Genomic DNA, 13,892 nt, shown 5'->3' on the forward strand with positions numbered 1-13,892 from the left:
TGCTCTTAAAATTCTGGCGTAAGAGCAGAGGGCCAAGAACAGCCAAGACGGTTCTGAAGAAGGAAATAGCGGTGCCGTGTGCTAACAGGCGCCTCGGCTTTGGAAACAGGGCAGAGGGCGGCACAGCCTGGAGCAGGACGTGCCCGGATGCTGGGCAGAGAGCGGAGGCCCACGTGCTTCAGTGGACAGAAGGAAACACTGGTCACTCCACGTGGGAAAAATCAGGGCCTTTCACGCAACGTGTGAAAATGAATTTGCAATGAATGAAGGGTTCACACGAGAAAAGCAAAGCTTTGTAACTTTTAGAAAAACACATGGGAAAGTGTATTTAAGAACTTGGGGTAGGAAAGGAAGTTTTAGACAAGAAAAACTCAAACCATAAAAAACCTGAATGCATGTGAACACATTAAAATTTAAAAATTCTGGGGGCGCCTGGGTGGCTCAGTTGGTTAAGCGTCCGACTTCGGCTCAGGTCATGATCTCATGGTCTTTGAGTTCGAGCCCTGCGTCGGGCTCTGTGCTGACAGCTCAGAGCCTGGAGCCTGTTTCCGATTCTGTGTCTCCTTCTCTCTCTGACCCTCCCCCATTCATGCTCTGTCTCTCTCTGTCTCAAAAATAAATAAACATTTAAAAAAAAATTAAAAATTCTGCACATCAATAGACACCATTAAAAAAATAAAAGGCAAGGGGCGCCTGGGTGGCTCAGTCGGTTAAGTGTCCCACTTCGGCTCAGGTCATGATCTCATGGCTTGTGAGTTTGAGCCCCGCGTCGGGCTCTGTGCTGACAGCTTGGAATCTGGAGCCCGCTTAAGTTCTGTGTCTCCCTCTCTCTCTGCCCCTCCCCTGCTTGTGCTCTCTGTCTCTCATAAATGAATACATGTTAAAAAAAATTAAAAAAAAAAAAAAGGCAAGCCACGCAACCAATGCATAATCAAGAAAATTACCAACAACCAACTCGAAAATGGGCAAAGAACACGAACAGGCAATTCACAGAATAAAAAATTCAAATGGACAATAAACATATTAAAATACTCCACCTAAGCAGCAATTAGGGGAGTACAAATTAAAATAAAGGGATCCTATTTGACACCGAGCACCGTGGCAAAGATTTAAAGTCTGTCTGTTTTGCGTGGAGGCGAGATACGGCGTCTTGTCTGCTGGAGGCTGTCTACATGACATGGTCTTTTTGGGAAGAGGCCTGTGCCTACGACCATGCAATCCACCCGTGAGACGGGTGGGCCTCCACATGGCAACTCAGAGCTTAGGTCCACAAACACAGCCAGCAGCAGAACAGCATGAACTCAGTGGCAGATTTGTGTCACTCTGAGAGAACATATCACGAGCACCGGGCACCGTGTGTTCGGCTCCTGAGTGTGGGACGGAGGCTGGGACTGCTGTCGTTACTTCTCGAAAAGGATCTGAGGCAAGTCCTGCCCGAGGCTAAGACCCAACAGGCCGGGTGGACACGGCACTGGCCGGTCTTCTTTCTTCTGTCCTCAGTGTTTAAAGTGGTTCTGAAAAACGTACTTGAGCCACTGTGAAGAGATGTCACCATTCTGGGGCTGGGAGAAGCAGGGTCCACATGCAGGCTGCTTAGGGGCAACAGGGTCCCGGGCTGGAGCCCCATGCCAGCTGCTGCCGGCTCCCAGCACGTCTCTGAGCTATCCCTGACCCTCATCTGGCCCTCACTGGTCACTGGGGGCCCAGGGGCAGCCGACACCTGGCAGGAGGCTTCAGAGCCCAGATCGGTGTTGTTTGTAAACATTTGTGTGTCTGTGAGCGTACCTATGTGTGTGTGTATACACCCATCAGTGTGTCTGCTCAGCGGGCCGCCCGTCCGGCTGGCGCAGTGTGACATCGTCTTCTCAGAAGCGGCCCTTCCTCATTGAGGCAGGCGCTAATGGGAACGTCACGGACGCCGTGTGGGCGCGGCTGCTTGTTCCTGGTGTCATTTTAATGGTTATTGTGTGCTGGTGGGGACAGTGCCGATGGGCCGGAATGAAGCAGACTGACAGCTTAATGGCCTGTAACCCTTAAGGAGTAATTGGACGGCCGTGTATCTACGAGCAGACTGTTAGCGACGACGTGACTGGCAAGCCGATGACGAGACGCGGCCCGTGTGGGAGGGGCTGCGGTGGGGCCAGGGCCACTACGTGCAGGAGCGCGCACATGCGTGGACCCTACACGCAGTCCCCACCATGCACACACGTGCACAAGGACGCCCTGCCCTGCAGGCATGTGCTCACTCCCTTACACTTGACACGCGGTGGGGAAACTCCACCTGCCAGCAGACGCAGGGGGGTGGGGCCTTCAGGGAGGGCCTTGGCCGGCCACCTGCCCCAGCCCCCCTCAGAGGGGCCGCGTGGTCTCGGGGGAGAACAGGTCAGGTGGGAGCTGCCCTCCTGGTACCTGCTCCGTGCTGGGCCGTGGCTGCGTTGCAGGAAGGGCCCCGCTTCTCAGATGCAGCCTGAGCCCCCCGGGCCCCCGGCCGTCCTGAGCTCCTGTTCCCGTGCCCCCGCTCCTGGGGCTGGGCCCCTGGAGAGAGGACCCAGAAAAGCCACCTGTTAGGGGCTGAGGGCCAAGGAGCAAACCCCTTGCCAAGCCTGCCGCCTGCACCAGGCACAGGGAGGGACCTTCGGGAATGAGATTTCCACCAAGTCCTTCTGCCTCAGGCGTGGGCGCTTGTCCCTGCCTTGCCCGTGGAACAGGCTCTGAGAGGCACGTGGGCTGTCGTGCGGGTGCCCTGGCCGCCCCCTCGGTGCTTTCCCCACCGAACGGCCCCGACCTGGGACCCAGAAGAGGGAAGCGAACGCAGGATTGCTGGGAGGTGCTGGCAAGGACACAGGTGGGGCCTCCTGTCCCGGCTGAGTGACCGTGCCCGGAGACCCTCCCCAAACTCCTCTGTTCCTGTGCCCAGACCCGCTTCCCACATTCCGCACCCGCCACGGTCACAGCCGCGTGGGCGCGGAGGGGCTGAGTCCACAGGAACCAGAGGCTGCCAGCTGAGGGGAGACTGCCACCACGCTCCTGGGGGCCGCTCGTCCTCTCAGGCTGGGGGCTCATGTGCTGAGATGTCACAGGGCTGCTTCCTCCTGGAGGCTCCAGGGGACGATCCGTTTCCCCTCTCTCCCGGCTTCTAGAGGCATCCACGGCCGGCAGAGTGTCTGACTCTGGGTCCCCGGGGATGGCCCTGCCGCCGCAGTTCCTGGCTGCCGATCGGTTCTGGGCTCCCGGCTGCCCCACCTCCCTGCAGACGGCTTCCCGCCCAGACCACCGTACCCGCACGGTTACGCGTCTGTTGGCGGCCTCACTGTTGGGCTTGGTTAGTCGTCTGACCTCACCCCCAGACAGAGAGTGGTTTGCACCCGGCCTCCCTCTTCCTGGGACCCTGGGCCGTCGCCCACCACACGGCGCCCGTTTGTCTGGACAACAGGCTGGGAACACCCGGGGCGTCTGTCCGACACAGCCGGGCTACGGGAGCGCGGCCGGTCTGGTCGGGTTTGCTGCCCGCAGGGGGGACCTGAGTGGGGCCGCCGCCCTTCCCTCCCTCGTACTCAGGGTGCACCCCACCCCCCACCTCGTGGCAGAGAAAACAGAAACGGAGTCTGGCTTTCAGAGCTTCAGCCGTTCCAGGGGCTCTTTGGAAAGGACCTCCCGACCCTGGCCCCTGAAGGCACGCGTCTCCCACACGGGGCTGCCTCCACCCGCCAGGCGCTGCCCCGCTCCACGCGGTTACGCCGTCCTCCCGACACAGCGAGCAGGGCCGGTCTCCAACCCTCCCAGACGGGAACCCCAGCCTTAGCGCCCCAGGACCCGGCTCTCGGGGCGCTCAGAGCGCTCGCACGACTTCCTCCCTTGGGCACCTGGCCCCTGCCCCGGGCTGCTGGGGGCGCCCCACGCTCACCTGTGTTGGCGGGGGGGGCCCCGCTGCCCCTGCCCTCAGCTGGAGAGTCCGATCCCAGGGCCCTCGTGGGGACTCGCCCCCGTCCCGACGGGAGAGGCATCCGTCCTGGGCCCGAGGGTGCCGCACAGAGGATCTCTACTCTCGTCCGGTGTCCGTCCGGTCTCACTTCCCGCCGTGCCCCTCGGAGGGGCGTGGGAGGAGGGTTTCAGGAGAAGCCAGATGCCACGTGTGAAGGTGGCAGGGGGAGGCCCCAGGGCACAGAGGGGAGACACGGAAAGATCTGAGCGTGGACGGCAGTGGCCGGGGCCCGGGAGAGTCCCTGACCGTCGGGGACTCTGCGCTGTTGACGGTGGCCGGTAAAGGGATTAGGCATGTGGCGACAGCCGTGCCCGTGGCGGACGTGGTCAGGGGGCGCATGGCAGCCTGGCCTGTGCTGGCCCAGCCCTCGAGGGAGCTCAGGTGGGAGGCCACGCTGGGGCCACCACCAGCCTCCACGGACTGAGCTCCAAGGAAGCAAAGCCCTCAGTCCTTGGCCGGAAGAGCCCTAAGGAAATGCCAGCCTCAAGTCACGAAGAGGGAAACTGAGGCAGAGACGAGGCTGTTTCCAGCCTTTCCCCCACGTCACGGGGCCCGGCTTCTGCTGGCCCCGGTGCCCGTACGTGTGGGCGCGGACCTGTGCCGTCTACACCAGCTGTGTGCGCTCCTTCCCTCCGGGGCCCGCCCGCTGCCCTCCAACAGCCTCAGCCCCAGGGCGGCTGACGCCTCCGCAGGAGTCCCTCTGGGGGTGAGGGGGCCAGGGGCATCAGTGGCCGCTAACCAAGCTGCCCACGGCCAACCTCAGGCACCTGCTCCTGGCCCTTCTCTGGGAGTGGCGCGCAGGACGGCGTAGGGCTGTCCAGCCAAGGGGGAAGCTTCGTCATGCTCGGTCACGCGGACAAGGAGGACACGGCATTCCGTGTCCCCAGAGGCACATGTTCCCGAAACAAGCCAACATCCTTCTGTGGTCTTGTTAGTAGAAGGTGACTATTAGGCTTTCAAGGTATTTGATACAGAGTATAGCATAAACTAAATAATTTTGTGAATGGTTTCAGGAATCAAAGCTTTCGGGATTAATTAAAGACCCTGCAACCTTCGATCTGATTCCCCCCAGTGGCAGGTGGCTCCCTAGTTACAAGGCCAGACCAGGGCCAGCCTGAGCACACGCTGTCCCGTGTGGTGCCGAGGGCCACCCCCCCAGAAGAGTCGGACGGCAGGCGGCCAGCTGAGCCCTTCCGGTGGCCAGCCTGCCTGGCAGGCAGTGACTGGTGTGCGTGTCCCGGGCTCAGGCAGGAGCATGGGCTGGTCACCCTGGAGCAAACACCACGCCTGGGGTCAGGCTTTCGGGGAGCCAGGCCGCACACCGCGCGGGAGTAGGGGAGTAGTCGGCCGGCTTCCACAGCGTCTCGAGCACCTGGCCCCTGCCCAGGGCCAAAGCGGCCCCTCCCGCCCCTAGCCCCATTTTGCTGGTCTTTTAGGCAAGCGTGCCGGGCACATAACGTTCAGAAAGAGCTCCAGACTCCAGCAGTCTTGGGCGCAGCAGCTGCTGTGGTCTCCGATCAACTATGCGGAAGCTTCTAGATTTTCTGCTTGCAGTGTGGGTGGGGCACCCACGTGCCAGAGCCAGCACCACTAAGAGCAGAGGGGCAGGACTGTGGGGCGGACGCAAAAGGGCGCCGTGGGGCCCCGGGGAGGGCGTGGCACAGACAGGTGGGTCAAGGCAGGGCAGCTGTCGGCCCATCAGCCGGACTCTCACACAAACAGCAGGATCGACAGCGACAGGGGCCGCGTGGCCGCGGAGCCAGAAACTCGGATCCCCTGGCTCATCCATCACAGAGGCCCCCCAGCCCCTGGTCTAGAAAGCTCCTGTGGGGGATCATGGGGCCACATGTGGCCGCCAGCACAGCATCCAGGCACTCTGCCCCGAGCCCTGAGTCCCCGTGGCGGTCCGCTTGGCCCTGTGCAGAGGGACGCCCCTTGGTGATGCCGCGCTCACGGTGCCGGGCTGTCCCCACCAGGATACCCAGGCCCACTCTCCCGGTTGGCTTCTCTGAGCAGTCGGGTGTCCAGCCAGGAGGGCCTGGAGGGGTCACAGGTCACCTGGGGAGGCCACATGGACAGCCCAGAGTGTGGGAGACACTCGGCTGTGCACACAGAGGCAGGACTTCTGTACCCGGCATGCGGTGCCCCCCGGCGCCCCTGGGCAGACAGCACGGCACATGCTTGTCTTTGCACAGACTTTACTGAATTTTGCTTGGAGGCCCGCTGCCCTGGGGCGTGCCGCTGGACGCTGCGGGGACCCGCCCAGCAGACGGCAGCACAGGGAGCTACGCTCGGTGTGGGTGTGGCTGTGAGGACGCAGCAGAGGCGACAGGGGGTCACGTCGGATCTGAAAATCAGCATTGTGATCTCATTTCTGCTAGCCCCGGCACTGTTCCCTCTGATCTGGGGGGTTCTAGTTTACAGGGGACGCTGGCTCACCGGTGCCTGGCCTCGGGGCACCCTGGTCACTCGGGTAGAACTGCCTGATGAGATCTCTCTTGTTGATCTTCCCCATCTGGTTCCGTGGGATCTCTTCCACCAGCAGCAGCTCAGAGGGCACGGCGTACGGGGCCAGGACGCCCCTGCAGACAGGAGCAGCGTCTGAGCGGCAGGCACTGGGGCCCGCACAGCCCCCTCCCGACGCAACGGGGAGCCTGCAAGGTGGGCAGATGTCCCACGGGGCCCCGAAGCCCGGCCACGTCCGAGCCGGCTCTGGAAGGGCACCCGCTGCAGGACAGCAACATGGAGGGAGCTGCCTTGGCCTGGGTTCCAGGCTCCCCTGTGGGCAGAGGACGAGCCCTCCTCGGGGTCAGGCCTCCCAGGGCAGGGCAGGGCCGCAGGGCTGCAGCCAGACGGACGGAACGGGCAGGCGGGCAGGGCCGGGGGCCCCTCGCGGGCTGGTGCTGCCCTCCCTGCACCCCGCAGTCCCACGAGGGGCCCCGTTTGATGGCGTGTTCTCCTGTGAGTGGCCACGTGGTAGGATCTTGCCACCCCCGGGCTCTGCTCTGGGACGGCTCCTCGGGCCGTAGGCACTGGCTCCCCTGAGGCCCTGTCTGAGCCACCTGCCCCTTCGTGAGGAGACCACAGGATTCGGCCAGACAGTGGGGGCAGGAGAGCACAGTAGCTCCTGGCCTCCCGGGCCACTGGCCACTGAGCTCCACTCTCTGGGGCTGTTGACCACAAGCTTCAGGCCAGAGGGACACGGCATCCCAACGTCCACCTGGGGCCAGCAGGCACGTGTGGCCTCTGGTCTGCAAGCTGTGGGGGCATCTCAGCCGCCGGGGAGGTCGTGGTGAGCTCGTGAGGGGCCGTGGCAGAGAACTCCCAAATCTCAGCCTTAGCGGCCGGGTGCTCATGAACACGCACTCGTCTTCGTGGGCCGTGTCCATCTGGCCATGGGCAGCGGGCGTCACCAACACCACACTGAACGCATCATTACTCTGGGGGGCTCGGGGTTCAGGTGCTGGCTCGTGAAGGGAGAGGGGGGCCCACCTATGGTCCCAGCAGCTTCGACACACGGCCAGCTGCCCACTAGGGCCCAGAGGACACAGGCAGCTGGGCTGGGCTTTGCTGCGAGGCCACCAGGACTGCCGGAGGGGCTCTGGAGCACGGCAGGGCAAACCTGGAGGTCCGATCCAGGGACGCAGCCCCTCTCAGCCCCCACCCTGCTGCCCAAACCCTGTGCCCCCAGTGCCCGTGGGCGGCCCTCCCCTGCGTCCCCTTCGGCAGGCCAGCGCGAAGCTGGTGCCACGGCCCAGAGAGAGAAGGCAGAGGCGGGCCTGGGGGCACAGGACGGAAACACGCATCACTTCCTTGTGACTGAGCCCTCTCTGAGAGCCGATGCTCGAACAGAAATACAGCTGAGCCTTGAACACCACCAGTTTGAGCTGCATGAATCCACTTGTCAGTGGAATTTTTCGCTAAATACAGCACAGGACTGTAAATATATCTTCTCTCCCTTGTGATTTTCCTAACATTTCTTCCCTGCATCCCGCCGGGCTGTAAGAGCACAGTAAGACACACGACCTACAAAGTGCCGTTGATCGACGGCTATTGGTGAGGCCTCTGCTCAACAGCAAGCCGTTAGCAGGTAAGTCTTCGGGGTCAGAACACACAGAGTTTCGACTGCACGGGGGTCAGCGGCTCGAGGGTCAGCAGAGTGAAGAACGCAGCGTGGGTGAGTGTGCATCGGGGGCGGCATTCGCACGGAGGGGCAGGACGTCACGGGGGGCCAAATGGTGTTAAGTTAGAGCCCAGTGTTACAAACCCTAACTTAGCAGCCACTTTTGAAAAAAGGAACAAAAGCCATGAAAATCAGAAAGCGATCTAAAGGTGTGATGGAGGATGCAGGAAGGTTTAAATCCTGCGGACCCTGCCATTTCCAAGGACAGCAGTCCTTCTGGACCGAGGACTCTGACCCTGGGGACGGTGGGGTGTGCTGCCCCAGCCTCTGCCAGGGGGTCTCAGCTCGGCAACTGGCCAAGTGGGAAACTTTCAGAATCACCGCAAGGCAAGCTGTGCTCTCAGACGGGGATCCTGCGGAGTTGTTTGCTAACAGCAGGCTTCCTGGGGAAACGGACGCGTGGACGCAGAGGTGTCCCTCCCCCCAACCCGCTACTTCACGGCGCTTCTCCCGAGCAGGCACTAAGCCAATGGCCTCATCAGACATCAACACCGTAGTTCAAGAGCACAGACCCCGGATTCTTCCCTGGTGTGTAAATCCACACCCCTTTCCGACCTGGTATTTGGGGGGTGGAGGGGTAGCGGGTGGTCCACGTCCCAGACCCTGCAAACGTGGCCCTGTCGCCCCGTCCCAGGCCACACTCATCCCCTCCGAGGGGACGTGCTGCCTGAGCCCCCAGGTCTGGCTCGGGTGCAGCACAGAGAGGAAGTCAGCCCTCCCTGAGGAGTGGAGTCTGTAAGGGCGGAATCTTCAGAAAGGAAAAACGTGGGAGCATAGAGGGAAATGTTATTTGAAAGAACCCTTAGAAAGACTCCCAAATGGCAATGAGCATGACAGAGAGAGAGAGAGAGAGAGAGAGAGAGAGAGAGACAGAGAGAGAGAGAGAGAGAGAGAGAGAGAGAGAGAGAGAGAGAGAGAGAGAGAACCTTCACTAAGAGCCTCATCCGGCAGAGCTGGAACCGAGGTCCAGAGTCAGACCTGCCCATTCGGAAGGAAGATCCCTCTTCTCCCTCCACGGGGTGGGTGGCCTCCGTGCCACCGCCCAGTGACTGCCCTGCTTGAGGACACAGAGGCCCGGACACCGGCCTCACTGTGCTACAGTCCTAGAGACGGCAGGTCAGCCGCCTGCCCTGGCCTCCCAGGGGGCCCCCCCGGAGCAGAGAGAGCCCGACCAGGCGTGTGCATCCCCCAGAGCACGGAGAGCCTGTCCCGCGTCCTCCCCGGCCCCGAGCCAGGCGTGTGCACACACACCTGCGGGGTGGACACGAGCCCTGGGGTGCGGGGCTCCCCACACGGGGGCGGCCAAGACTGCGCCCTGACAGTCTCCGCAGAGAGCTCAGCTCAGGGTGTGTGCTTTCTTCTCTTTAACAAAGTAATTTGTCTAATCAAAGCAGCTACAGCCACTAGAACCTTCTCCTTTGTTAAACCGACTCTTCCAACTGTGACTTCGAAAATCCAGGGGAAGCTCCTGGCCCAGCTGTGCTGCCCCTCACGAAACAAGGCTCTCCTGCTGTTCGTGAAATCACGTTGGATGAGCTAAAAAGATCTTAGTGCTGAGGAGAGGGAGGCAAGTCGGGAAGAAGGGGTTGCAGGGGAGAGAGTACGGGCAGGAGAAACTCCCCAGAATCTGGGGCCATTACTGGCAGCTTCCTTTCTGAGCTGCCTCCAGACCCTGGTCCCTGCCCGTCGGTTCCCAGCCCGATGGATCACGGGGCACCGCAGACGCAGGGAAGGGGGCCTGTGAGGCTGGCAGGCATAGAGGCCCCGGGGTCATGGTATATGGCACAGAGGCTCCCGGGAAAGGGACACATGGTGAGGGACGGGCCTGCAGCTAAGGTCGGGGCGCAGGATGGGAGGGCTCTGGCCCCGACTCCCAAAGAGCACGTGCAAAATCCCTGTGTTCAGCGGACAGAAGGGAGCCCGGGGAGGGGGAAGGGAGAAGAAGGGGGCGCCCTGCCCACAGATTCCTCTGGAAGGCTGGAGAGGCCCCCCAGCATGCACCCTGTCCCACCGCTGGAAGGACGGGGGCTCCCACCTGGCATCCTTGTTTCTCTACCTCTGTCCTACCTGCCATTACAGACCTTTCCTGGGGCCCCTTGTGTGTGTGTGGGGGGGGGGGGCGGCCTGGGGAACGTAACATGTCACCTGACCTTTCAGGCTCCCCCTGACCCCTAGATGGACAGCAGCAGGACCGGAGACCCCCTCCACCCCTCCCCCGACCTCGGGACGGCCCACCCCCCCCCACCCCGTCCCTTCCCCTGACAGCAGGACTGTCGCTGACTGCCTGCCCCTACCTCGCCCATTCTTTGAGCTCCCTGTGGGACAGTGAGTGTCCCTCCTGAAGGGTCACCACTGCGGTGACCCGCTGGCCCCATGTCATGTCTGGAACTCCAATCACAGCCACATCTGTGGACAGAAGAGCAGGAAGGGACGCCTTGGAAATGCCACGATGGCTAACACGGGCCCGGGACACGCCTGGGATGGGGGCCCTGAAGCAAGAGCCCGGGAAAAGCTCCACTTAGCAGCCACCTGGAAGGGGCGTGGGGTCAGCACGGGGTCACCCTGCTGGGGATGGGGGGGCAGGTCCCCAGGGGCCCTTGGATGGAGCTCAGGGTGGGGGTCAGCTTTCCCATGTCTCTGCCTTCCCTGCACGGCCCCAGGAAACAGTCACTAAGAGGACTGGGCACAACGACAAGTCCAGAGTGGGTCACGTTGGGGAGCCTCTGCCGTCCTCAGGGTCCTCACAACCCGTGACCTGAGCTCAGGAGCTTCCTGGACCCGCAACCGCCGGTGCCTCTGGGCACAGCTCCGGATGCCCACGCCTCTGCTCCAGCCCTCCCTGGGGCCGTGCTCCTAGCACAGGGGCTGTGTGAGGTGGCCCGGGAGGAGGTGGGCGGGCCCCAGGAGACGTGGGGGCGGGGCGTGGGGGCGCCGTGGACCTGTGATGCTGGGGTGCGCCAGCAGGAGCCGCTCCACCTCCAGGGCGCTGATCTTGTAGCCACCGCTCTTGATGATGTCTACGGACGTGCGACCCCGGATCCAGTACCTGCCGTCCTTGAACACGGCTGTGTCGCCTGAGGGAAGGGGCTCTGGTCACCAGCAGGCACGCGTGTTTACAGGTGCATACGCGCGGCTGGGTGCCCGTGTCTGGGAGCAGTACCCCCCCACGTGGTGACCCCGTGGGACGGTGGTGGATGCGGGGTCTCAGGACAAGGCGGCAAAGCCCGAGTTCCAACGGCTGTGACCTCAGCCTGAGGTCCCCACGCAGACAGCAGTGTCCCAGAAGGGCCGATGGAGACCACCCGCCCGTAGAGACCAGGGCGCAGAGGCACGGTGGCTGGTGCCCTCACCACCCAGCTCGGTCTCTTGCTGCCCCTTCTCAGGCCCGTGACAACAGAGGCAGCGAGGCCCAGCTGCCTCGGCCACCCCACCGCGGGGTCCTGGTCCCAGCCGGGTCCCGGCGCGGCCGGTCCCGCCGCAGCTGCCTTTCATCTGTGGGGTCTCCTGGGCTGCGCACAGTCACACGGGGTCTCTGGCAGCAGAGAGTTCTCCTGCTCCCCCACCCCGACTTCGTGGTCCCCCATCCCGCTTCCCCCGGCGGTCCTCTCTTGGGCAGCACTGGGCAGTATGACGCTCGCCAACATCCTGGCGGGAGCAGGCGGGTGGCGTGGGGACAGCGAGTGCCAGCCCAGGACGTGAGGGCCCGGAGGAGGTGGGCGTGTGTCTGTGTGCCGACGTGTGTGAATACGTGTGGGCACGTGCACGTGGGGACGCCCCCCCCCCCCCCCCCCCCCCCCAGCCCTCTGAGGACAGCGCTGGCACGCCCTGCCGACGACCGCACACCCTGCGCTCCGTGCCGGGTTCCTGGCTGGAATAAATCGTAAGTGTTTCATTAGGAGTCACGCCGCCCGTGCGGGAAGGCACCATCCATCATTCCGCACCCCGCCCGGAGCTGCCGCAGCGCAGGGCGTGATCCGGTCTCCTAAACCAGACGGAAGCCTGTGGGCAGCCGGGCGGCCGGCTGGCTCACGATGGCGCGGGAAGGCCAGGCTTCGAGAGCACAGGGCCACGGGCGTGACGGGCTCTCCCCCGCCGACAGGAAGCAGAAGAAGCCAAAGGCTTGGCAAGTGCAACTGGAAAGGGCGTCGTGGCCCCAGGACAGCTGACTGGGGGGCTGGCTGGCCAGCAGGGAAGGGGCCCAAGTGTGGAGGCGCACGGGGGTGGGTGCAGTCGGTCTTGGGTCCTGCAAGGCCCACCGTGCCCCCCGTTCCTGGGCTGCAGCCCCAGTCCTGGCTGTACCCCTTCCCCACTGGATGGTGTGTGGTCTCCTGAGAGCTTTCTGACCGCCGGCCACCTGCTCCTTAAACACCCCAAACGGCCCTAGTCCAAGCAGTTACTGCTTCCTGCTGCTGGAGGGGACACCACGCTGGCACTCAGGTCCTCCGGCAGTTTTCGTGGGCCAGCCCCCACCGTCTCTACTTGCCCAGAGACCCGGCGGCTCGAGCGACCCTGCCCTGGGCTCAGGCTCCGGTCCCTGGTCCTGCTGAAGACGCCCCATGTGCCCACACCGGGGCGGGTGAGGCTGTGCGCCAGGCCACCTGCCCTGCCATACTGCAGGGAAAGGAGGCCCAGGGCTCTGGCTCGCTGCCCTGGACAGGGGAGGGGCCGGGTGGGGGACCACCGTCTCGGGGGTGAAGGGGACCAGGATGGGATCGCCCTGCTCTCCCAGGGACCCCTCCCCACTGTGCCTGGAGACCCTGAGGCCCCAGGCACCTCGGTTCTGAGCGCGGGACCTCGGGCGGAAGGGTGGGGGCTCCGGCTAACCCGGTGACATACTCGGAAGTGGGAGGCCTGGCCCGCAAGGCTGCTGGACGTCCCAGAGAGCAAGGGCCTTCACCACCCCCTTCAGGCGTTCTGCTCCATTTCCTTGGGCACTGGCTGAAACAGAGGCTAAGTCCAGCAGAGATGGCGGCTGGCAGGAGGCCACTGTCTCCAAACCCCGACCCCGCAGACCCCACAGGCCCCGCGGCCACCTTGGGCCCTGCGTCCCCCCCCCGCCCCCCCCAGATCTCGCAGTCAGCGACGCAGCCCTGCCGGAAGCCGCCGATCCCACAGCCCCCGCCCACCGCGCACCGGCCTGCCATTCACGGCGGTGAGAAACACTAGCGCCTCCCAGACCCAGGTGGTACCGGGACAGCACCCACCCGCCCCACGCGTTCACGCCCCCGGCCTCCTCGACAGCACGGCCACTCCTTCCAGCGCCGACCCCACTGCGCCGTGGACACCACCTGGCCAGTGTCCAGCCCTGCCCCCGGGGAGATGGGGGTGAGCCTGGCCGGCGGAGACACGGGTTCTGTTTTTGGGCGGTGACAGCCGACACGGGACGGCTCAGGCCTGCCGCACACCATGGGGCCGCACCTCCTTGCAGGGACACCCTCGCGTGCTCCCCAAGTGTCCGTGTCAGGCGGGGTTGGGTGTGGAGCCTGGAGGCCTGCCCGGAGGACGCGGATTTCCCGGGAACCATGCCGGGTACACTTGTAGGACCTATTTCGGCGCCACGCCCTAAACCACAGGGACGGGGGCGGAGGGAGGGGGACCCCCGCATCTACTCTCGCGATGAGGGCAGTGAGCACACGTGTGTGTAGGGCTGGTGGGCCTTGGTGTTGTGCGGGGGACGAGGACGCTGGGGAATGGTGTGAAGGTGACCGGCCTGCATGCCATCTGCAC

At 63.6% G+C, this 13,892-nt stretch overlaps 1 protein-coding gene across 7 annotated transcripts in view; it reads right to left on the reverse strand.

Annotated features, from left to right (window-relative positions):
* Window positions 1–986: 986 nt before the first annotated feature.
* Window positions 987–13,892, reverse strand: part of ACSF3 (acyl-CoA synthetase family member 3) — a 50,931-nt gene continuing 38,025 nt past the window's right edge. For 5 of the 7 annotated variants that reach the window (XM_030297911.1, XM_030297907.1, XM_030297912.1 and 2 more), the window contains exons 8-9: window positions 6,422–6,564; window positions 987–6,329 (exon numbers count right to left, since the gene is read on the reverse strand). In XM_030297911.1, coding sequence (XP_030153771.1) covers window positions 6,030–6,329; window positions 6,422–6,564 — 443 coding nt within the window. In that variant the 3' untranslated portion in view covers window positions 987–6,029. Of the gene's footprint in view, window positions 6,565–10,459; window positions 10,572–11,104; window positions 11,240–13,892 lie in introns of all 7 variants that reach the window. The other 2 variants (XM_030297909.1, XM_030297908.1) reach the window with 2 other exon arrangements.

The sequence above is a fragment of the Lynx canadensis genome, chromosome E2 (genome assembly GCF_007474595.2).
Source record: "Lynx canadensis isolate LIC74 chromosome E2, mLynCan4.pri.v2, whole genome shotgun sequence".
NCBI classification, from domain to species: Eukaryota; Metazoa; Chordata; class Mammalia; order Carnivora; family Felidae; genus Lynx; species Lynx canadensis.